This window comes from Rhinolophus ferrumequinum, chromosome 17, assembly GCF_004115265.2.
Source record: "Rhinolophus ferrumequinum isolate MPI-CBG mRhiFer1 chromosome 17, mRhiFer1_v1.p, whole genome shotgun sequence".
Taxonomy (NCBI): domain Eukaryota; kingdom Metazoa; phylum Chordata; class Mammalia; order Chiroptera; family Rhinolophidae; genus Rhinolophus; species Rhinolophus ferrumequinum.
In genome coordinates, this window is record NC_046300.1 from 4,725,842 (window position 1) to 4,750,886 (window position 25,045).

The window sequence follows — 25,045 nt, forward strand, 5'->3', positions numbered from 1 at the left end:
CTGGTGAGAATGTCTCCTTCTGACGGCACGCCCATCCATCCGTTTTCCACTTAACAAGCACTGACAGATCGGCCACCAGGCGCTGAGACACAGAACCCCAAAAAGTCACGACCCTCTGCCCTCCAAAGTCTGGGACCTACCAGGGCCTCCCCACCTTTTCCCAAGAACTTTGTAGTTTGCACATTTATGCCTCGGGGCGTGATCTAAGAGAAACAGCTGGCTCCCTGACCAGAACCCTCCACTTGATTTTGACCCTAAGGCTAGTGGTTTGCTGAGCTGGAGGGTGGGCTCTGCCCTTCTTCAGTTTACTTTTGGGGGCCTCTCGAAGGACGGTCCTGTGGCCCAGGGAGCAGTGTCTGTTTGTCCCGACCATTGTCGTCATGAGGCTTTTTTGCACTGCTGGCACATTTTAGCCACGTTCTGGCCAACCCTCAGTGGATAAGCAGCTGCCCTTCCTGAAGGGCAGGTGTCCGTCCTCTCCACCGGGTGGGGCCACCGCCTGCGCAGCGGGCGTGTTTGCTGTGACTGACCAGCAGGTGTCACTATTGAGACACCGTCATTACCTCAGTGCCCTGAATGCCCAGGCATGGTTAACCTGGGAGTCCTTGATAAATATATTTGTTCCTCAACTGACCAGCTCCTGTAAGCTGCTGATGAAGTGTTTTTTTGGTTTTTTTATTTTGTTTTTTTTAACTTGAAGATCGTTTCAGGGATGTAACGTGTGCCCCCTCTCCCGTTCAGGTTAATCAAGCATACTAAACAGCTGCTAGAGGAGAACGAGGAGAAACTCTGCATTAAGGTCCTACAGACGCTCAGAGAAATGATGACCAAAGACAGGGGCTACGGAGAAAAGGTACGCGTCTTACGTTCATGTTAACAGCAGGCGCTGCTGTTCCACTGAGGTGGAGGGCCGGTTAGAAATGCACCTGAGTTCAGCCATACTGACGGACGGTTAGCTTCCTGTTTTTCAGCTGTTTATCCTCTCCTTCAAGGTAGCTAAAGCACATGACCCTCCTTTTTAAAAGTCAGATGTATTTGGTTGTCTCTTACAGACTGCCTGCCACATAATCTATCGTCAGAAAAAAAGTGATGACAAGATTTTCCATCTGTTTAAATTCCCAATGAGAATGCAAATGCCTCTTGCGTGTCAAGAGATGAGTTTCTGGACGTGGGGTTCCAGCCAAGCATACCTGTGGGCTTACTTGCTTCTTTCTGGAAAGGTGTTGCGCAATCCTTCCAGTGTGTCTAGAAACTCCCTCTAGTTCTAACTGGAATTAAGGCAGGCAAACGTGTCACTGTTTTTACTTGAGATTGCGACCTGGACAGTCCCTGGGATGTGACACTTCTTAGCATGCGCAGTGAGCAAGGGTGTGCAGAGAACATGACTCAGACTTCCGGTTTTGGTCCAGGTGGGATAAAAACAATCCCATCGCCCCTCCTTCCTGTCCCCCCAGAAAGCCTGGGCCTGAGTTGAAATCACACTAGTTTTCATCTGAAGGTGATAATGTTCGCTATTGTCCCCTAGCCGCTTTCAGCAGCATTTCTGAGGAGGTAAATACCCTGACATCATTGACTTACTGAAATACCCAGTGACTCAGGTATTTAACTGTGGAAAAGCAGTGGCCTTCCTTGTCAAAATGATGGTGACAATCAGAGTATTGCAAGTACAAAAGTCTGCAGGAAGCTTGCTTTCTTACCGAAGCAGTATCTGCCTTAATATTCGCGGAATTGAACGTGTGCAAGTCTTTAAATAAGAAAAAGCAAAACAGAAAAGAACACACTCCTTTTTGCAGCTACATTCCTCGATGGTCCCCAAACCACAAGGCTTTTAAGTGTCACTGTAAACTTTTAAAGTATATAAATTAAAAGATTGAATAAACGTTGACTAATTAGAAAATAAGTATAGAAGATAACTCAGTAGAAATTTTGTGGAGAAGGCTGCCAGAAAAGAGTGAATAAGTATAAATAATAAAAGCAAAGAACCCTGGTACAAGTGAGAAAATAATGATGAGGTGACATGTTCCTACAAACACCTGAATAAAGGAAAGGCTAATGGAAAGGACACGTACCAGACAAATAAACAATAACCATTTATTCCACAAGGTCTTTTGTTTTCCTTAAAGTGAGCTTCAAGAAATGTTTTAAACATAGGATTCTAGATATAGAAATTCACTCTCCGTAATAGGGTAGGATCCACTAAAGGGACCTTAACCAGCTATGAAGATATTTGCACCTTTGGGGCATAAAACTTCATTTTATCCCGTGGAGACCACAGCTCTCTCTTCTCTCCACCTGTCCCTTTGTATCGCTGAGCTGCTTGACGTGAACTGGTGTCTCTGCTCCAGTGAGTACTATGAGTCGACACTTTCCTCTCCCTCACGTTTTCTTTTCCTACCAGGGCAGGTAGGGGCGTGAGGAGCCGGGTGAATCTGTTGCCTGGCGGCTGAGTAGGTCAGGGTCTCTGGGGCCCCATGAAAGGGGTGCCTCCTCGTTGCCTTTCCTTGCCCGTTAGTGCCAATTGGGCAGCATCGTCAGGGACCCCGGGCATACCGGACCTGAGTTGCTGTGACACTGCCTGTTACAAAGCTCGTGGAGGATGACAGAGCGCAAGGCTGTAAGAGGGAGGTAGATGGAGATCGCCACGAAAGAGTAAGTGATCAGAATTGAGAAAAGGTCCGTAGGCTGTGGCTTCCGTCCCTCTTCAGCTGGCAGAGAAATTAGTCACACCCACAGTAGAGAGGGACTAGGAGGCAAGGTGACATTTCTTTCCAGTCTGGTTGGGGCTGTCATCCCCTTTAAGAAAGAGAATATACTATAGTCATGTACGGGAACTGCCGTGCCTCCAAAGACATTCTAGAAGCCCATGCCACTCCTGTGCTGACAGCACATACCTGTGGCCCTGTGCTCTGTGTGACTGCCGCAAAACGCCACTTCACATTCACTGAACTTTAAAAGAGGGCGATGGGGGAGCCCTAAACCCTTTGTTTCCCCCGCTCTGGTAGTGAGTGGGCATTAACTTTGCTTGTTTCACTAGGCTTTTTGAAAATGCCTTTGACAGTTTCCTGGCTACCCCTGTTGGACTAAAGAAACATGACATTCAGAGCAGGTCGTCGCTTTCCGGGCGGGCAGGACCCAGGGCCACAGAGCTGCCGCCCTCTGCTCAGGCTGTAGCTCATAGAATAAATGAGGTCTTTGCACTGGGTGCTGAGGACACAAGGGCGAGTGTTGAAGCTGTTTCCACCTTATTGGCCCAGTTTTCCTATTAGTTGCTTCTTAGGTGGAACTTGTGCCATGACTAACACCTTCCTGGGGTTCCCGGGGCTCTCTCGCCGCCTCCTGAGTCTTGTTTGTGGTCACAGAATCCGCTCTGCTGGGCTCTGGCAGTGCCTGGCCAACCCTCCCTCTGCACACCAGGAGGCCATGGCCGAGAGCTGAAGTGACTTTGCAAAGTCACGTGCAAAGTGTGTGGCAGGATCCAGGCTGCCACCCGAGGTTCCTGCGCCCAGTGCGGGGTCCTTGCCGGCCTTCCCTGGTGGTGCCCACCACGGCTGGGGGCCGTGTAGCCTTGTCACTTTTTTCTGAGCTTTGATCCTTAAAAATGATGAGACTTAGGTCCCTTTACTCATCCCTACTTTTTCATTCAACATTTAGGATTTAGTCAAGGTCATAAATGGAAAAGAAAGTTGAAATCACTCTTTAAAATCCCTGTTCAAAAACGTTGGTGTGCTTGTATGGGTCTGCTTGTTTGGGAGAAAATAAAAGGGGGGGGGCCAGTGAGAACTGCCAGCCATATGTTTTACCGAACAGACTAAAGCATAACAGAATCACTGTAAGACTGGCTTACGCTTTTTAAATGCCATAGTGCCCACCAGTGTCCTCAGTATGTCTTAAATAACAATGATATGCCAGCCACTATACCAAGCACATCAGGTCATCTTTAGAGACAGATATCACTACTTACTATTTTATATAAGTGTGGGGTTGAGGCCGACACAGGCTCAGAGAGGTTCAGAAACCTGTCTGGGGTCACACAGCTAATAATGAGCCAGGAATTCCAACCCAGAGAGACAGTTTGATTCCAGAGTCCAAGCTGTTCCCCTCCGCCTCACCAGTGAATAGATGGACACCATTTGAATGTTTTGAGGTCCACCCACAAATTTAACATTTAAGTTGCGATTATGTTACCTTGATTATGTAAATGACAGAGGACAGTGGCCCTGAGAGCACTGAGTGTAGCAGAACTGAAACATCTGGTCTTTGGCGTAGTTCTGATTTCTCACCCAATTGAAAACAGTCTCCAGTTGAGGCCAGGTGGCTTTACAGATTGTGGTTGTCCCAGGGCCCCCCAAAACCTGTGGTTTGGGTCAGGACCAGTAAGAAAGAGTCAGATGAGTGAGTAGTCAGTGGTCAGTCCACTTGTCTTGGGCCACTGCCCTGAGAAGTACTTGTCCTGGAACCATTGCCTATGATGGCAAGGAAGGGGCTGGTGGAAAAGATTGTCACAAGAATTGAACCATGATCACTTGGGATTAACAAAATCTTCTTTAGATATCATGTCTCTACAATGCAGAGGACCGGCAACGCATATTCTTCTCAGAGAGTGGTCCATATAAAATAAGGAAATATTAAAAATGATCCCCCAAATAACAATGAAATACATTTTTATAGGGTACTTATAGCATCTTTCTTCTGAATTCAACAGTAGTAAACTTTAAAACTTGATCAAGACTTTACAACCACTTTGTGTGTACAATGCCTACTAAACTCTGCTTTTAATCAGATTAAACCATGTCCATGTTTTTAAAACAAAAAACAAAAAAACTTCCACAGCTAACCATCTCAAATGGAATCTGAATTTCTCTGTAACTCATAGAAAATCTTCAAGTCCCTGGACTCTGCTGGAAGGGAACATAGTTATTTTGTGTGTTGGCTACTCCATAGCCTGCTGTGGGTTTTTATTAATATTAAGCTGCTGTTGACTTCAGTTATTAGTCCGAGAGTTTTGGAAAGAAACTCAGAGGCCAGGAATTAATGTAAAAGGATATCTCAGAATTTATTTAAAATCCACGTTCCCCTCTGAACAGTGGTAGCTATTTTGCTGCTAGCGAGTTTTTGACCTCAAGTAATGTCAGGGTTTCCATTTCAAATTGCCAGGCCCCTGTTAATCACCAATGCTTATTTTCTCTCTGTGAATAAAGTACGTGTTAGCATTTCCAGGTACCAGGGTTTCTAATAGCAGCTTAAATTTGCAAAATGGACTAAATATTAACGAAGCAGAGTAAAAGTCAACAGACGACTAGCCATCTATCCTTAAACAAGCATCATTGTGATTAATGGTCTTATTTGTCCTTTTTCTTGAACTCGATGCGAATAAATGGTTTACTTGTTACTAATATCATTCAAGTTGGCACTGATCGTCTTCGGGAAGAATTTTTTTTTAATCATCAACAGTAGCAGGGCTTGAAGCTTTTGAACTCGAGACATACTCGTCTTACTACTCGCTCAAGTTGAAGGTGATTCTATAATACTTGGGCCCAACTGCAGTCTAGACCCCAGCCCCCACTGAATGGTGAAATGAGTCTAAACAGAGAATGGTGTCCTGAGCGGAGCTGATCCGGTGCTAGCCTTTTCCCCCGCCCCTTCCCGTCCTCTTCCGAGAGATCACGGTTCTCCACTGGGGACTGTGCCATGCTCCCGGCTGTGTTCAGTGGTCGGTGCTCTTGGTCAAGTGACCTGCGAGGCAGATGCCTGCCGTGGGAGCAGTGTGGCAGCCTCCTGCCATGGGTTCCCGAGCAGCACGTTTCAGAGCGGGCGTCACTGAGGTGCGGTGGCATCCAAAACGCCCGCACGTCGTAGGACGGTCACCGCCTACCAGGCTTCTGCCTGGCGGAGTCAGAGGTGACACGCGGACAGTGATATGACACTCAGCTCAGTTGTGTTTCCTTTCCTAACGTTTCCTTCTTTTTCTCTCTCCTTTTTTCTCTTTTCCAGCAAATTGCCATTGATGAATTGGATAATGCTGAGGTCCTAATTTTCTTCTTTTTTAAATGTCCCGTGGTGATGTTTCCATGACACTTTTCGGTGCCCACTGTGCTGTGTCCCCTGGTCTCTGCACTGTCTCTTACCTGTGTACTGTGCCTTCTGGGAATGTGCCTTCTCCGTGTCTGCTCTCAGCTGTTCCCATGACTTTGTTTGCCATTTGTCCTTGGAGATCCCATCTGAGTCTAGATAAAGATTTTCTAAACTGAGATATGATGTCAGTCACTCACTGTCTAGAATCTCAACTGAATTTGTGGTTGACGTTCATCACCCTGCCTGCAACTCAGTGCTGATGTCATAAAGAGCTTCTGTGTCTCTGTGGAACGCATCACACGCAAAATGAAATAGCTGCACTGGTGCCGCATGAAAGTGTTTTAAGAAACCGCTGCTCTCTTGGTCTACATGTTGGAAAGTATTGCAGGTGAGGGCGGGGTCACATACAGTTTTGTCCGAGTGCAGATTCCACGTGCTCATTGAGACGTCCCAGCTGCAGGCTCGCGGTGGGTTACGAACGTCCGATAGCCGTGGCTTACTTCTCTTCTAGGAAAACTACCTAGAGATCAAGGAACTGAAATGTCACCTGAGGCTGTCCCCGCTGATGTATGAAATTAGTTTCACTTATTCACTTACTGGAATCAGCCTGCAGACCAATGGATGAGTGGTCATTTTGTTTGGGTTTTGGGGGCCTCTTAAATATTTTCTGTTTTGTGAATATTTTTCAAGGTTTCTTGCCATGTTTTTAGGATGTGATACATGCTCCATATATGGTACTAGAAAAGATTAATGTGGGGAATCGATGCATATAATTGCGGGCGTTTAATTGCTTGGCAGGTCGAGTACACTGGAAGGAAATGTTATTTGACCTTTAAAAAAAATCACTTTTGGGTCTACTGCTGTAGATACCTGTTCCTTCTTGTGTTGGGTCATCCAATATCTTACTTTGAGTGGGATAGAGCCACTAAGTAGAATATGTTGTCTACTCAACTCTGTCAGCATCATTTCAGAAACATTAAGGGATGGTTCAGATATACCCTAGGGGAGTTTGTATCCCAGACATAAAGCTGAATGCAGCATGAGTGGTTATGAATTTGGTCCAGTTCCCTTGGGAATGGAGCTCAGAGAGGCTAAGTGACTGGTCTTAGCTCACACAGCTACATGGTGGCTAAACTAGGACTAGCAGTGCTGTCTTATCTATAGACTTTTCCTTATATTAATCAAACATGAGCAGATGTTGGAAATGACGGAACCACGCCCTCTGGGACGAATAGAAGGGGAGAAAAACAAAAGTTTGTGTTAGCAGCTTAATCAAGCGCTTGAGCTGTAGTGCTTTTTGCCATTTCCTGTCCAGTTTTCCCTCTTCTGGGTTGTGTGCCAGAAAAACATCTAATGCTGAATTTGCACCCTTCGATTCTCTTGTTTCCACCTAGAGTTGTAAACGCCTCGCTGATTTAAATTTTTCCTCTGGAATATGGAGGTTGAGTTTCCATTTGCTGAAGCACAAGTGAAGTCAGAACAGGAGAACCTTCCCTAACCAGAGCTTGCAGTGTTGTGAATACACTGTTTTACGCTAGAGTAATCAGTTGATGAGTTTGCTTGCCCGAGATAGAACTCAGGTCTCCTGGCTGGGGGTTTACTGCTCTTCTATGGAAAGATTCCACAGTTGGAGCAGGTGTGTTTATAATTATACCCTAGGAAATAGAATACTGTCTGTTTATAAAAGAAGAATGTTCTGGCAGCTACTTGGATTCTTTGAAAATTCCCTGAGGAAGCAACTGTGGATCCCTTCTTCGTTGTTACCGCTGGCAACCGTAGGAGCTCTAGAACACTGGCACTCTGTCTCCAGGCCCCTAGGCCGTTGGATGAGGCCCTAAGCAGAGATGCCTGATTGGCATTTCTCATCCACGGCTGTTCTGGAAGCTCCCACAGCCCCTGCGGTTTCTCCCCCACCAAGCCTTGTGTCAGTGTGTGCTGGTGGAGACCTGCAGCCTACAGCTGGAGCTCTGCAGAAGCTTAATGAGAGTTCCTGCTGGCCCGGGGTCCAGGCAAGGCCTCACGCTGAAATTCCAGAGCAATGATTCAGATTCTGCTCGTGCTAGGAGACCGCCTCTGAGACAGTGGAAGGCACACCTGGCGACCCTGTCATCCCGATTGGGCAGGGGCCACCACCCTTTGGTGACAAAGGCCAGTTGGGCATCTCAAGAGAAGTCGTGTGCAGTGAACGACTTGGAAAAAAGCATGGTGCCTGCTGAGTCTCCCTCACTGCTCTGAGCAGTCCGCAGGAAATGAGAGCTGGGTCACAGAGTCCCCGCTAGAAAAGTGCATGGTGTGGGGCCTTCCCAGCTGTCTTCTAGAAGAACTCTCACTTGAAACCAGGAAGAGGAGGCTTTCCTTCCTCCCTCCCTCCATCCCTCTCTCCTTTCAAATAAAGAGGCAGGGTCTCCATCCTTACCTCTGATTTTGCCTTCTCCTTGAGGGGTTGGGGAGAGGTATAGGTGAGGGGAGGAGAAAGGAAACTTGCATTAGTGTCCCTGCTTGTTCTGAACTTGATGGATTGTTACATATGTATCCACACAGATCAAGATATGGAACGTTTCCATCACCCCAGAAAGTTCCCTCATCTCCCCACGTTCCTGGCTTGACACAGACACCGATTGATACTGAAGACATGCGTTTATATGACTCAGATCTGAGTGTCTGTTACATTCCAGACACGGGGCCAGGGGAGCAGGGTAGACTGGTGCCCCAAATACAGTGTCTGCCTTTCTGCAGTTTAGGGGGCGACAGTGTACAAAGAAACGGTAAATGACAGCCATCAACCCCGAGAGGTGTAGAAAGGTGAAGTAGAAAAGTACGTACGCAGGGTCATGGGAACTTGTAATTTGGGGAACTTCTACCTAAGCAGGGAGGTCAGTGCATAGCCCCGCAGGTGGCCACAGGGCCACTTGTCTAAGCGGTGAGGTGCTGCGCTGACCAGAGGGCTGGAGGAAGCAGGCACAGCTCAGGCCGGCGGGCGGAGCGTGCGGCACGTGTCTTCCTGTGTGTGTCGGGAAAGAACGGGGTGTTGGGTCGCTTGTGCGGCGGCTCAGTGGGCAGGCGGCCCTGTGCCCGTTCGCGACGTGATCCCCATCTAATGACTGTCACCTGGAACCATGAAATGGCCAGAGCCACCGGTGTCAGCCAGTGTCCTCACCCTCCTGCGTTGCCGCAAGAAAGCACGGCTGACGTTGCCACGTGTTGAGGGCAGCTGCAGCTTGCTCCTGCTGAGTTGTCAGCTCCCACCACGAGCTGCTTCTGCAAGCAAAGGGTGCCTTTGTAAAATCCAGGGGGGAGAAAACGAGGAGAGGAGCACAGAATTATTAAATTTCACCTTCAGGGGGCGTTCACATGACGTGCAACCCCGGGCGGTGGTGTCCTACTTTTTGCTGCGAACTGCTGGGTTGGGCACCTGCCAGCATTCAGGCGGCAGTTACATAAGGGCGTCTTTTTTTCCTGGAATTTAGGCCTACTGCTGGTGTGTGACCTTCGGCAGTAATTGCCAATAAATGCAGTGGGGCTGTTTACTGTTAGACACTGGCGACCGCAGAGCAGACGGGCAGGCTCAGCACGGGGACCCAGGAGCTAGTGCAGAATCTGGGGAGGTCTCTCTCTCTCTCTCTCTCTCTCTTTCTCTCTCTCTCCCCCCCCCCCAAGATTATTCCAAAATGACTGGTTGTATAATTTAGTCAAGTCAGAATGCGTTTTTTTCTTAAATGAATTTCACTGCTAAAATTATAAAATAGAGGTAAAACTAAATAATTTTTACTTCTTATTTTGTTTCTACAAACAGCTGCCATTAGCGAGGGGCATTGTGGCAGCAGATATGATCTAATGTTCTGCTCAAATGCTAGATAAGTCCTATTTTAGCTCAGTTTTCTTTCAAGGTTTCTGTTCTCGTAATGTGGGTTTTCAAAGGCTCGGCCCAGCAAACATACTTGTAAGCCCATTCACTGTTTGCTTGCTTGCTTGTTTGTTTTCTCTGAGGTTATGAGTGGGTGAGGGGGAACTAAAGACTAATTCAGGGGGGTGAGAGATGATAAACTCCCTTGGATGTGCTGATAACTCGACCTACAGGACAGATACATTTCTTGAACTGCATTCAGCTTCTGCTGGGGTGGTCCATGGTCGGAGACATCTTATTTCAAAGGAAAATTGTCAAGCCCAGGGGTGGTAGAGAGGCTCATGCTGAAGGCAGTAGAAAACAAAGGGTGGTTACCTGCCTGTGCTCTGTGCTACCTGTAATAGGCACACGTGGAGCGAGTGGGTGCAGGGGTGGATGGATGGATGGATGGGAGTGGGTGCTGTTGTCATACCCCAGGAATAGTAACCCTAGGAAGTCTGCAGGCTTCTTTTCATTTAAGAATGACAGAAGATCATTTTCTTCATTACAGTAGAATTCCCTCTCTTGATAAAATGTTAAGAGCATTATGTATTGAAAGGGAGTGTGTCAGTGTCTTATGTGCACGTATCTGGTTACTATTCAAGTACCACAGTCATGACTGGTGGCCTCATCTAGGAAAGACCGTTGGGATTCAGGGACTTGAGATTCTTTATGAGTTTCTATTTCAAAGCCAGTCATTTGAAATCTTTTTTATGTTAAGTTTCATTTTGCTGCCCTTGTCTAAAAGCCCTGGGAAGACTTAAGATCAAAGGAGACCTATGAAGTGGCAGTAGGGGGCAGTCGTTGGTTTCCAAGTTCAAAAGGCCGGTAATGTCAGGTCACCGCCAGCCACCTATTGGTTTGGGAGGCTTCGCCTTGACCGGAGGTGTCAACCCCTGATCCTGGGATTAAGGTGGGAGAAGGCAAGACTTACGAGGTTCAGACTTGCCTGTTTTCTCTAAACATTCTCCCTTACTGTGCAGCCATGGAGGGTGACTTTCATGGAAAAAATTAACTTCTATAATAACAATGTGGTGAGAAAATTCATTGAGAAACATTGTCTTTTGCTTTGGGTATTACATATTGTATTTATATAGGTATTAATCTCATTTGAATATATACAGAGGGTGCCAAAAACATGTATACACATTTTAAGAAAGGAAAACTATTAAAATTGTAATACTCAATGTATGCCGATAACAAAAGATGACTACAAGTCACGTTTGACTTCTGCAATGACAAGAGGTGCTCGAAGTGGTTCCCATCAGCGTCCGGACACTTCTGATTACGATGAACTGCTGCTTAAGCAACACTGACCCAAGTGTCCATTTGTACACATTTTTGGCACCCCCAGTATTGTTTATTAGTATGCTTATATATTTCAAAATTACGACTTACTGCCATAAAATAACCTTATCCTCAAGGAAGTATAGCAGAAATCCTCATAGGAGGAAGTGCTAGTAAAGGTTGTTGGGTGCTTTTACCAAATTATATGCCAGGTCTGTTGTGGCCTTTTTTATGTCATGTCTTCGTGGGCTGTATCATTTAGAGAACGTGCCTGTTAGATACTATGAAATGAGGATTACTGCAATATACCAAGCATTACTTAGCGGTTTAGCTGCAAGGAACTCCATAGACTGTTTGCTGTGGTCTCCTTGAGCTGCTGATCGGGGGCAGCCTGGCGCTGGTGACCAGCTCAGGGGCGCACCCAGAGCCACTGCCTGCGTGAGCACTGCTTACACGACCCCCGTGCAGTGCGCTTGGGCTTTCCAGCCCTTCCTGTGAGAGGAGAGCATTCAAACAGGGTCCTTCTGTTTAAATAGTGATTCCTGAAGCTGATCGTCTGTTGTTTCACACGGCTTCACGCAATCCTCAAAGAAGGAAGAAAATAAATTTAAATTTAATTTTTGTTTTAAAAGTTGAAGGACTTTAAAAACAAGCCTGCCAGCAGTTTCGGGGAGACCATAGAGTGTCAGTGCAATCATAAAACATACCAGAAACCACTCATCTCTGAGTGGTTGAAAAATAGCTCTATTTCCTATGACATTCTGAAAGAATTCAAGACGCTTCTTTGGACAAAGAGATCTCATGCTAGAGAATGAAAAAGAAAGAGAGAGACACCAGTTCCAGTTCCATCTTCTTCATTTCCTTCAGCTTTTGTTTTGATTGGCAAGGGACGGGACTGTGGGTTCCTACCATAAATCCGTACCTGCAATTCTTTTGTCCTCCTCAGCTCAGTATAAAGGATGTGTTGCTGGGCACCTGGCCAATGCAAATAGAAGATAATACTTTTTTCCATCCGTCGATATCTCTCACTGCTCTAAAATGCACGGGCAGTTGCTTTACCTCTGCCTTTTCTTGTGTGTCAGTTTTGCACTGACGGCAGATAGCACAAATGTTTGCACAGGTTTCATTCTGGAGCCCAGAGCGTACAGAATGAGAGGATGGACGGAGTTGAAGTACATTCTTGGACCAGTATATTATTTATATCGTCTCCCCGGTTTTATTTTCCTTGCTGTACTCCTGTCCTTCCTCCCACTCCGTGCCCCCCACTCCCACAGGAAGCTAAACTCTCCAGAGAGAAATTTTCTGCCTGAGGCGAGTGGGTTGTGCTCCGTCTGAAAGGTCTTCTGTCCAGAACCGAGTGAGCAGCCCTCCCCATATGCCTCGTCGTCCTTGATGAACTAGCTCAACCTACGTGCTTAACAAGATCCCCTGTATCTTGACTTCATTTTACCTGTGGGGAAATAGGGAAAAAAAAAAAAAGAAGTCAGTCCGCGACATAGTAAGTCTTAGATGAAGAACCTTTTTTCCATCTTGGGGATCAGACCACCATGGGGCGGCGGTGGGCCGGGCTGAGACAGCACCTGCCTCACCACCCCGCACGCTCGCCTCGGGCGGCGCTGGAGCCCGGGAAGGAGGCCAAGGGCACAGAGTTGCAGTGTGAGTCTTGGCCTCCTTCTGGGGCCCCAGACTGCACCTTGGACCAGCCAGCGAGCCGGGTGCGTGACTTGGGTCCCGGCGGCGCAGGTGGGGCCTGGTGGTTACAGCTGACGTCAGCTCCCTGCTCCGAGCACGTGCCCTCTGGGGGACAGAGTTGTGGCACTGTCTCCACGTGGAGCCGTGGACATTTCTCCAGCTACGCCTTCTCTGAGCCGCCGCACGCACCCTCACTGTTACCTTCGGGGGCATCTTCGTCTGTCATACCGTGTTTCCCCAAAAATAAGGTCTAACCAGAAAATAAGCCCTAGCATGATTTTTCAAGATGATATCCCCTGAACGTAAGCCCTAATGCGTCTTTTGGAGCAAAACTTAATCTAAGACCCGGTCTTATTTTCAGGGAAACATGGTATATGGGTTGGAAATAATGAAATCGAGGAAGGTGGAGGAGGGGATGTCTTCATTGTCTGGCAGGAGTGGGGCCGGGGCGCCCGGTTCAGGGCACTCCTGAGGGAAAGGCACGGGTGGGATGACCCTTTCCCTTCCCAGGACTCTGGAGGGGGAGGAGTCCAAAGCCTCGGCTCTCAACCTGAGGCAGGCACAGGCTGCCGGAAAAGGGGAGCCTGGGAAGATGCTCGTCTCGAGGGTGGTGGTGCAGGGTGTTCTCGGCTCAGACTGCCCCCAGGGCCCCTCTTGCCATCACCCACCCCCTTCTCCTTCTCCGAGCCTCTGGGGGGGTGCGGCATCTTGCTTTTCCTCTCTCTGGATGAACAAAACAGATGTGTGGTGGCTCTTCCCTGGGCATCTTTTTTAAAAGACAGATTTCCTCCTTGGTCATGGTAGACAGTTTCATTTCTCTCCTGACTTGGCACGTGTCCCCATGTCGGGCCAGCTGTCTCTCCCAGCACCTTCAGTCCCTTTTAACAGAACGTCTCGCCCCTCAGCTGCTGAAGCTTCCTCACAGGTGGGACAGCCAGGTCACCTTGTCTTTCACCTTGTCTTCTGTGTCCCGCCCTTGAATGTTGGTGTCTGGACGTCTTTGTGGCCTGCAGGATGCACGTGCCATAGCTAACCTGCCTTGTTTTACTCCCAACCAGCTGCCACAAGCTCCGGACCCTGAGAACTCCACAGAGGTGTGTGTTGCTCACCGATATTTGCGATGCCAGCAAATACGGGTGCTCCTCGCTTGTCCTAAGTGTCTGAGTTGTCGTGGAGACGTGCCTGTCCCAGTGGGAGGAGGGGAGGGAGGTGCCTGGCCTGGCCGGGAACTGCTTGTTGCTGTCACTGAGGTGGCTCTGGGGACAGCAGCAAACACTCTGAGCAGCTGGAGCTGAACCCAAGGCCCCCGCAGCTGAGGGGGTGGCTCTCTGCAGGCCCTCACCCGGAGCTGTCCTCTCGGTCTTGAGGGGTTCCGTTGAGAAATTCTGGGATGCCAAGCCCCTTCTGTTGCCATATGAACTAGACTCGGGGTCCGGTGCCAAGATCACGGGAATGTAAGGTTCTGGGGGTGAAGGTGCAGTTTTGGTGAAAGCTGCCTGTAGAGTTGTGCTTCCCCAGTGGGGTCTGTCCTCTGTCAGTAGCTACACTTACTAAATGAGGGGCTGGAATTAATTGAGGCATCTCAAGCCATAGAGAAGTTTTTTGGGGAGGCATCTTGTCAAGGATCCAAACTGGCTCTCAGAAGCTGATCTCAGATCGCAGGGGTGGAAGCCAGAGGAGGTGCACGGCGCTGGGAAGAGTCTGGGAACCTTAAGGACCAAACAGATAACCAGCCGGCGGAGCTGCGGTGGGCGGGCAGCTCCATGGCGACACCGACCAGGGCCCTCCATCGTTGGCAGCTTTGATTAGCATGCCGTGCACTGTTGCTGGGGACAGCCAGCATCCCGTGACTGTGTGCTCAGTGGTGTCCCAGTGACGTTCTCACGCGTGTGCTGTGCGGGCATGCTTGTCTGAGCCAGAAGGACCTGCCCCGTTGAGTGTTGCATTATAACCCCTTGGGGTTCCTGTAAAAAATACATAATATAGGACTTCCTTTTCATAATCTTGGCAAAAAAATGATGTTGACCAAAGTCACGTGCCCGCTCGTTTTCAGCAGTGCCCAAGGGTTGGGGGACGGGCTGCCTGTCAAACCGTGTGCCGAGTGATGGGCCATTGACGTTTAGCTGAGGCAAAGCAGAAGGCGTCCCGTCCCCTCCGTGTGAGTCTCGGCTGTCTGCGAGCGCCCGCTGTGTGTCTGTGATGGATGCTGATGGTGGCAGTGTCCCTAGTGTGCACTCAAAATGGAATTTCTGCGTGCTTGACAGGAGCAGGAGGCGAGTCCACCCCTGAGGCAACTGGAAGACCATAAAAGGGTACGTACGTAGTCCTGGGTGCTGGGTGCTGGCTCAGCCCCACACTGTGACTAAAGACCACTTTTGTTGTTGTTGATATGGCTAAGCGTTCATTGGCTCAGGACCAGTCACAGCCATTTGTATAAATCAAACGGACCCACGATTCCACCTGTTAGCCACCTGCTCTAAGCACAACACCCAGCCAGTCTCCAGATAAGGCCCGGGTCAGGCTTACAGGTCCTGTCTTCTGTCTGGCTTTCTATTCAGGCGAAGCCTTAAAATTATTTTCTCTGTGAGTAACTGACGATCACTATGGATAATTTGTAATAAAGTATAAATGACAGCAAGTTTCCTAGTTACAGCACCTATCCCTGAAAGCGACTTACTGTTTCCTTCTGCCCACTTTCTGACACGTGAGGATGTGTGTCAGCACACACGCTCCGTCATTGTCATCGGGTCCTTCTCAGCGTACAGCTTTCATCATGCGCTATGACATCGGAGCATTTTCTTTGAAAGTGTCTGAAAGTCGTCAGCTGCCAAAAGTTCCACAGATTAACCAGTGGGTTGTGATTTTGTCCTTGGGCAGGAAAGTCTGCCTCTGGATAGGTTTCTGGGAGGGAATCCCCAGGCCAAGGGCAGATACTTCCTTACGGCGCTGTGTGTCGCTGAGGCTGTTTCCTAGGAAGCTACGCATGTCGTCAGCACACCGACCGGCGCTGATTGCACGTTACCTGTGTTTGGAAGGTAACCCGATGTCCCGGGTTTCTGAGCGCCTGAATTGTGCCGACTGCTATGCTCAGACTTCTCCTTATGTTAACGCACCGATTTTACTGCTGATGTTGACCCAGCGACACAGCCTTCATCCCCATTTCACAGATGAGGAAACAGTGTTGGGGAGGTTAGGTGCCCTCCCCAGCGTCATGGCGTTAGGAAATGAGCAGTCACTGGAATCGTCCGTGTCCCGGAGGATTCATGCCTGAGATAAATGGGTAGCCCCTGTCCCATGCCACCACGTCCCAGACCCTGTTCGTTGTCTGACAAATTGTGATTTCTCAGGCGATGACCAAAGAGTGACTCCCAAGAGGTTGGCATTTAGCCCTTCCCCTCGAGCATCCTACATGCCCAGCAGCTGGGACCATGGGCACAGGGCCTTCATGCATTTCCCATCCTCGCCTGTCCGAGGTGTCAGAAGCTCTGGTGCCCCACGCCCCCAGGAGATGGGGTACTGAACTCTGCCTGAGGTGTGTGATTACAGACAGGGTCGAGTCTCCCTTCGCGAGGCGTTTCACCTCCCGGTGCCCCCGTTTCCTCTGCTGTAAAGTGGGGGTGATAACAGCGCTGAAGCAGGACCACAGTGAGGAGCCTTAACCACTGTCTGCCGTGTAGTCACCTCGCAATGGCGACCTTCAGGGGTTTGCTGAAAAGGATGGTATTTTTAAACTGAGGCCATGTCTCAGTGCTGACAAAGGTGTGAAAGGCTCAGAAGGTGTGAAAAGCTCACTGCTCCTATGATGGGGGTTATCTTTCCTGATCTTTCCCCAAGCACAGGATTTTTAACTGGCTAGAACCTGGGAAATCAAAAGGTCACTTTTTCTCACCTTTGCTTGTGGGCATTATTAACTCCTTGGTGCCTGATTCAGCCCTCGGCCGTGTTCCCTACACAATTCTTTAGCCACCAGTCTCATTGATAGAAACGAAACTCTCTTTTGAACAGAGCTGCAAGGCAGGAACCTGGTTTCGTGACTCCGTGGCAGTGTTGTAACATGACACATGCTGTAAATGAAACTCGCTGCCTTTTCTCAGTCTTCGGTAATAAATAACGTGTGTGGAATTTCTTATCAGAGGCAAGCATCTGATGTTTGCTTGCACACTGTAGGTGTAAACTGCTGGAAAAAACTAGTATTATTTTTTTCATAAGGGTTGCGTGGCCAAACATTACAGCTGAAGAAGTGACGTCATTTGGGAAGCCATTTTTCCTTCTCTGCAGTCAGGCTTTTCAGCCTGGCACCCCGGAAATAGCTCGGTGCTGCTGAGTAATTTATATCAAGATGGTTAGGGAGGATTTTCTCTTCAGATTTTAATTTTTCCTAAATTAATCCACTGGCTCAGAAAAACAATTCTCCTTGAATCTAAGTTTTCACGCTAGGGATTTGTATAACTTCTAGTAATGCTTATCCATTTTCTTTTTCTGCCCCCTTTTACCTAAAATTCTCAGAAATCTCTCTTTAAAAAAAAAAAATCCCACATGCTCCCTGATTTTCTTTTATTTATTTATTTTTTTTTTCTTGCAGTTTAAAATTTTTGGTGTGTGGAGAGAAAGTGAGGTGAATATGGGCCAAAACCTTATAATTAAGAGGGGGAAAAAAATAAAAGTTTGTGGGGTGGTGTGTGTGTGTGTGTGTGTGTTTTCCATGAGCACATTTCATAATCTCTTATGGGGAAAAAAATGTACCATTGGCTGCATCCATTGCTATGGTAACTGCTAGGGGTTTTCTGGGGAATGAGAAGCCAAATGGTGATGTGAGATCCCTATGTAACGGGTTTGGCATCCAGGCTGCACAAGTTCCTGTTCCTGGGTGTCCATGTGTTCCTGAATGGCACATGTCCCTTTCTTTATCTCCTGCTTCCTCAATTGCAAAATGTCCAGGCTCCTGCCAGTGACCCTGAAAACCACACGGAGCAGAAAATCTAACTAAGTGGCTCCGGCCTTTGGAACTGTAGTGCCAGGGCTCTGGTGGGGACTTCCCTGAAAGGGGGGGGAGTCGTAGTCACCTGGCCATTCCACCCTGTGACCTCCCCTCTTCTTGCCGTGATGGCTCCATGGGCCGTCTTCTGTGACTGCGGCTTCCATGTCTCACCCCAGCTAGGCATCTGTCAAACAACGTCCTGGGTCAAAGGGGATCAGAGCATGAGGATGGTTTGCTGCCAACCCTCCCTCTTGGGGGCTCCAAGTCTGCATCTTATTGAAAGACCATCAGCTGCCGGCATCACTAGTTGAAAAGGGGAAATCGCATTTAATCTATTACTTTCAAGGTCAACATGGGGGTGACCTTTTCTTTCCCCTTTTTCTTTCTTAGTGGGCTTTCTTGAAAATTCCTTTGAAGTGTTTCTCTTGTGAAGTCATCCTTTCAAATCACCATGCTCTTGGTGACAGCTTGGGGCAGTGCTGATGGGTTTGTAAAGGTACTGATTACTTGAGCAGCAGAAAAACTTGCTCATTTTACTAAAATGTGGTTTTCTAAGCCATGAAGGAATATTGTACCAAAGGCAGTTTATTCAAAAAGTACTTGAAAACACCACAAATCGCTTCCCCGTTGGAAGCACTCTCAGAACTTCGAATCTGCAGTTGGTTGAGGTCAGAAATGAGTTTCCTGAGCCAATAGAAACTCCCTCCTTTGCAGAACTACAATAAGAGACATAGTTGTGGGTGGAATGAAGAGAGGAAAAGGGAGATTTTTCTTTTTTAATTCCCTGAACTTTCGTTTAAAAATCAGCCCCCCCTTCCTTCTCTTTTGTACCCCATCCCAGTTTGTCCCCGGAGTCTTTGCCCAGCAGCATGGATTAAAACAGGAGAAGATCGGGCAGTGGCCCTGGCACCTTACAGGGGCCCTTGGCCTCCCCACCACCCGCAGGGCCCCGCTCCCTCCCATCTTGTTGCGCACACACTTTGCTTGAAGTCCCCAGACCTATTCTCAGAGCTTATTAAGGAATCACCTTAAATTCTTCTGACTCACGTTACAGTTGCAGGTCTCTTCGAAGGACTCCCGAGCCTCCGTTTTAGAGACCTGCAAGATTTTGATACTTCTCTCTGCTAGACGTTTCTCACTTGCCTCTCTCCATGATGTACCAGAGCAACGCCACGCCTTATGGCTTTGTCCCTGGGAAGGAGTCGGGGAAATCCATACAGCCTTTGGCTTGTAGAAACTTCCAGATTGGGAGCTGGTCTGGAGTCCCGCAGCATAACTGCAAGTGAAATAGAGCTGGAGATATCCTGCTGCTTTGTGCTGCTTTGCCCGTGCCCGGGATTAGAGAACAAAGTTTTATGTTTTTCAGTTGGAGATGTGGGAAAGAGTGATACAGCCCCTGTCCAGAATTCCTTTGCTATCTATATTTTTTAAACTTTTTATTATGGAAATGCTCAAATCTCCACAAAAGATGTCAGAAGAGTTTTGAGAACCCTCATTTGTAACTCAGCTTCGAAACTATAAGCTCGTGCCCCCTCTTGTTTCATTTACACCCTTTCTTATTCCCCACCTCCCCTATTGTTTCAAAGCAAATTGTTTCAAGTGTTATTTCTTCCATGATGCTTATTTTCTGATTGACATATCTGATATCGGCCACTAATTTATTTTCTATAGCATAATTTTTCTTCTCTTGGCCCACTATTTCTATAAGAAAGGCTTACGTTCAACTTATTTCATCATACTCTCTTATTCAGATATCTTAATATTTTCATAGGATCTTGGGACTCAGCCCTGTGCTTCAGTAACATTTTTATATTGCTCTGTGGAAGGTGACCTGTAAAATTTTCAATTTACCCAATTTTTATTGGCTTACCCCAAAGGTACTTTTTTGTTTGTTTTTGTTATTGTTAGTTGCCCTTCAAAATTAACGTTCTACCTTTATCACTGTGTGAGAGAGTGCTTCAAATATTTAATATACTAGATTGCTGCCTTTTTTTTTATGATCCAGTTTTCTGAGAAAATATTAAAGAAGTTAACTTTAGAGTTTCCAGATGCTTTTGTTAATAATTTGTTTTTTTCACTGAGTGAAACTGAGCCAATTATAACTAAGTACCCCTGTGCTTTTTGAATATTAGTCGCTCAGTTATGCATTAAATTCAGAACCTGATTTCAATATCCTGTTTGAATTAAGGGTGAGGCGCTCAGGCAAATTTTGGTCAACCGTTACTATGGAAACATCAGACCTTCAGGAAGAAGAGAGAGCCTCACCAGCTTTGGCAATGGCCCGCTGTCTCCAGGAGGACCCAGCAAGCCTGGGGGAGGAGGTAGGCTGTGTGGTGTGCTAACCAGCTGCACGTGTGAACTGGTGTGCCCCCAGGAGAGCTGCGTGTGTCTGTCTGCTCAGCACGTCGAAACTTGAACAGATGGCATTTGTGGCGCAAGTGTATTTTTGAGCAACCTGTTTTGTCATTGGTCTGCCATCAAAACATTGGACTGTCTCAAAACATGTCTCTGCAGTTAGATATTGGCTAAACCTGCTGCCCCTCTTTCCCATGCAGTGCCCTCTGGGTGACTTCTGAATGACTCAAGGAACTTGGCTTTATTACATGTCTTCTTGTGGTCTTTGAGACTCACGTTGTCCCATCAGGTGACCATGATGTTGGCAGTGAGGACGGTGAAGCTACCAGGTCTTGTATATTTATCAAGGACCAAGGTCTCTCCTAAGCCTTTTGCATGCCTTGTCTCATTTTCTCCTTCACGGTACCCTTGATGTGGTAGCTACTGTCATTACCCCAGTTTAACAGGAAATGAATCTTGTTCATGAGGGGTCTACAATTTGAACCCAGTGTTATCTCATTCCAATGTCGGGGCTTCCCCAAACTCTCATGGGGCTTTGTCCAAAAAAAGTCCCTATATGGAAATCTTAGAAGCAAATCCTTAAAGGGTTCCAAAACATCGTAAGCACAATTATAGGTAGAAATAGCAGAGATGCCGGACTCAACTGTGGGTGTTAGTTTTGGTTTTAAGGGGGTGGGGAGCGCAGTACTCGAAACACAAATTTGAGTCGCCTGATTTCTTGTCTTACAGTGATGTTTGCTAGGCTCTGTAGGCAGCACAGAAATACTAGGTGCTGAATAGATTGATCCCAGCAGCTTCTGGGGAGGGATCTTGGGTTTCTCACCAGATGAAAACTTGAAGCGTGTCGGCTCAGTTCACGGAGCGTGCGAAGCTGCAGTTCTCAAGCCGTCCCCAGAACAGGACCTCAGCTTTTCCTCCAAAAGTTCCAAAGTGATTCTAAAGCACAATTTGTTCACACAACATCTCAGACGGATTCCTCTTTGCTTTCTGTAGTGAGGTCATTCAACAAATATGTGTGGCCCTGGAGAAGCATCATGGTGGGGGGTGGGGGAGGACAGTTAGAAATGCATCAGAGGCAGATTCTGCTTTAAGAAACTGCAGAAAGATGTGCATCCCATCTTGCACTGCACACCTAATGGATCAGACAGTCACGACGCTGCAGGAAGGAGGTGGCATTCGAGCTGATCTCTGCAGGGAAGGACAGAGGTGGTTTTCCATTTTCGGAAGTTGATGGGCCCATTTTCCCATGTACGTTGTGGGTTCAGTTCTTGCCAGTAACAATGCAAGTTCTCAAACAGGCACTGTCCACACACACAGTCCATCCATGCTCTGAGGGGCAGAGCCTCCTCCTCTTAAGGCTACTCACGTCATCTGAAGGTCACTGAGGATGGAGCTCCGTCTGTTCTGCTCACTCCCCACCCCCCACCATGGCTGTGGCTCTACGCCCAGCACTCAAATATTTATTGAATGAATGAATGGATGAATGAATGAACAAATGAACAGCTACGTGATGTGGAAGGGTGAGTTTGGGGCTAGGATGGATTTGTTTGAAAGAGAGCTGACGTGATCCTTACAGCCTGTGTTTTCTTAGGAGTGTTCAGAGAAGTGTTTAAGTTTGGCTCCTCTCTTAAAGCAGTTCTTAACGACTCTGCCCCAAGTCACTGTATTGTAACGTAAGGGACAGTCTTGGCTTGATGCTTGTGGTTGCACGCTGGAAAAGTACTGTTCTTCATCTCATCAGCCTGCATTCAAATAACATCTCTGCTACTGACACAGTGGGACTTTTCGGACGAGTGACTTCATGTTTGTGCTCATAATCAGTACCTTCCACGTGGAGTAGTTGAGAAAGTTAAGAGAAACAATGCCCTCAAAGCATTCGTTCCTAAAGTGTCGGTACACAGTGATAGCAGTAAATGTCAGCTGCTGTGGTTGTGGTTCATAAGAACAATATTCCATCTTCCCAGGGGCCGGTTCCGGGTCCAGCGCCATGAGCAGGGGGGAGATGAGCCTGGCTGAGGTGCAGTGCCACCTTGACAAGGAGGGGGCCTCCAATCTCGTCATCGACCTCATAATGAACGCGTCCAGTGACCGAGTGTTCCACGAGAGCATTCTGCTGGCCATCGCCCTTCTGGAAGGGGGCAACACCACCATACAGGTAGGAAGGGGGTGTGGCTGCCGGTGCCCAGGTGGTGCCGAGACTCTTGTATGAGTAACAGCTCGTTCTTACAGCATCAGATTCTGTTGTTCTGAAAAGTGAATTCTGTCGAGCCCTTGCTGTGGTCAGTCAAGTCCTAGTTCAGACTTGGTTCCAAAACATGGGTCACAATTGCAAATAGATGAAATGCGGAGGATGGGCAAAGAAAATTGGCCCGGGACCTGGGGCATAGTAGGTACTCCATCAAAGTTTATTCAGTGAATGATTGATGAAGTATATTTACGGTTTTTATGCACAGTCATGGACAGTCCCACCACAAGATGACCAGAAAGGAGTTTCCACTGTGTGTGCTGTTCAGATTTCATTTTTATATCATTAGACACTGCAGCTATTACCATAAATTTCTCTGTCTTTTGTCTGAACAGTTCAAGAAAACCAAAGCAATGTGAGCTAATACAGAAAAGCCAGGCTAGGCTAGTCAAAGATAAGTACGTGATTTTTTGTTAGCTGGGCATAGTATATACTTTGAAACAATAAATACTAGAATAATACTTGGTCCTTAAAGAAGCAATTTTAATGAATTTCCATAACATATACGTAATTTTCATGTAGAAATGGCAATTAAAATGATTCCTTTAAATATTTTTAATACTCCCTTCTTCATGCATTCGTCTTCCTAGGCTCTCTGAATAAGGGTTTACGTAGCTGTGTATATATTTTGATAACAGCTTTCTCGACATCACTTACATACATTGCAATTCACCCTTATGTATATATTTGACTTGACATCATGTTCTTGGTTTTGAATTTAAATCCAGAGTCCGGACTAATGAAGCTTTGGTTCTTTGTGCCAATTAGGAAAGGGTGTTTCTCGCTGTGGGCAGGTGCGCCCCAGGCCAGGGCCCCCGGCTGGGCAAGGGGAGCACAGGTTGATTTCAGCGCCCACTCGCTCTTCCAGCCAGGCGCCCTACCCCTTGCACGATCGGCACACCTGTCTGCGTGTCTGGTGGCCCCGTCTCCTCACCCTCAGTGCCCGGTCACCTCGACACATACCTGTCGAGTCCATCGTTACGCAAGCACGAAGTCGAGACTCGCGCCCATGGCAGGGGCCACTGCATGTCTGGGTCGTCACATGGGCTCCTGCGTTGTAGTGCGTTGGGACTGGCGTTTGAATTTGTCACACGTGAGGCTGATGCAAGTCGGGGTGGGTCCTGCAGGCCTGTCGTCCCCTCACTGCTCTGTCCGTGGTGTCCAGTGCCTGTGCGGAGATGGAAGCCGGGCTGCGACCCTCCTTGTCTCTGAACCACGTGATTCCAGTAACTACATCAGTGACCTCAGCATTTATTGAGTGCTTCCTCGCTACGTGGTTCTCGACTGGGGAAGTGCAGTGCAGTGGTTTCCAGGTGCTGGAGCCAGCCAGTCCGTGAGAAGCTTCTCCAGGCATGGCCAGAGGTGAAAAATGAGGGCAGTGTGGCGAGTTTTTCCTCTACCAGATAATCCGTTTGAAGGACTGTGACCATTTTATTCGGAGATTGTAGTCTCTCCATTTTTTATTTTATTTTTTTTTTAGCTCCAATATCTTTTATGAAATGGTGTTGATAGTGGGTGACAGTTCTGGTTTGTTTTTTCCTCAATTGGCCAAATAAGAAGTTGGAAACCCTAAGTCATTCCCTTCCTGCCCCTATTTTTCTTAAAGCTTTGCTAATTTGAGAAATCCCAGAAACTTAAAGATTGAAAATCTAGCGAGGGTGCAGGGTGCCTTTGCACGCACACAGGAAGCGGGGTCTCGAGATGCATGTGTGGGGCCTTCCCAGAGGCAGGGGCTGTCGCTCGCGGACCCTCAGTAAGGATGCTTGTGCGAGGAGCTGCTGACAGGCTTTGGGTGAGGTGGGCTGTGAAGGAGAGCCATGGGTGTGAATGGTGGGCTGGGCACGTGGCTGGGCCGTGGGGGACGAGGCCCACGGCAGGTGTGCTTGTGAGACGGGAACAGCGAGTCGGGGAGGGTGGACGGGGCCGGGCTTTGCACAGCAGCAGGCCAGCCCTCCAAGGGACCTTGGAGCTGTTACTTACGGACTCTAAATCTGGCATGTAGGGCAGATAAACTGAGGAATGCAGTGCCCAGAAGGAGGCAGTCCGACAATGAGGAAACTAATTAGCACTCATTCAGGGCCGAGCTCCTGAAAGCCTGAACTCAAAATGAATCTGTGACCAAGCTGGTCGTCGCTGGGAGAGGATGCCTGCTAGCAGGGACACAGAGGGGAGCCTTTGGGGGCGCAGTAGATGGTCTAGGTGGTGGTTGCGTGTGTGTGTGTGTGTGTTTCAAACTCAGTGAGCCATGCAGTTAAAATAGGTGTGCTTTACTGCACCTAAGCTATACCTCAGTGAAAAAAAAATGGGAAGAGAAAGAGATCCTGAACCCAGTGGGGTACAGGGGTGAGGCACAGGATCTCATGAGTGGAGACTGCTGCAACACCCCCTGCTCCAGGCTGGTGCCTCGATCCTTGATAGCTAGTGAATGTTGGGGGTGGCACCTGATTGGCTGCGGGAGCTGAGGTTGGAGGTCCCAGTTGGCTGTCAGGGCTGTGAAGAGTCTGGATGACTGGGCGTCTGAAGACACTGTTAA

General features: G+C 48.0%; 1 protein-coding gene across 5 annotated transcripts in view; it reads left to right on the forward strand.

Moving 5' to 3' along the window:
- Positions 1-25,045, forward strand: part of ITPR1 (inositol 1,4,5-trisphosphate receptor type 1) — a 295,697-nt gene that overhangs the window by 177,785 nt on the left and 92,867 nt on the right. For 2 of the 5 annotated variants that reach the window (XM_033132948.1, XM_033132949.1), the window contains 6 exons: positions 742-853; positions 5,992-6,024; positions 13,993-14,028; positions 15,199-15,246; positions 20,101-20,233; positions 22,232-22,422. In XM_033132948.1, the coding sequence (XP_032988839.1) occupies positions 742-853; positions 5,992-6,024; positions 13,993-14,028; positions 15,199-15,246; positions 20,101-20,233; positions 22,232-22,422 (553 nt within the window). The remainder of the gene's footprint in view (positions 1-741; positions 854-5,991; positions 6,025-13,992; positions 14,029-15,198; positions 15,247-20,100; positions 20,234-22,231; positions 22,423-25,045) is intronic. The other 3 variants (XM_033132953.1, XM_033132952.1, XM_033132950.1) reach the window with 2 other exon arrangements.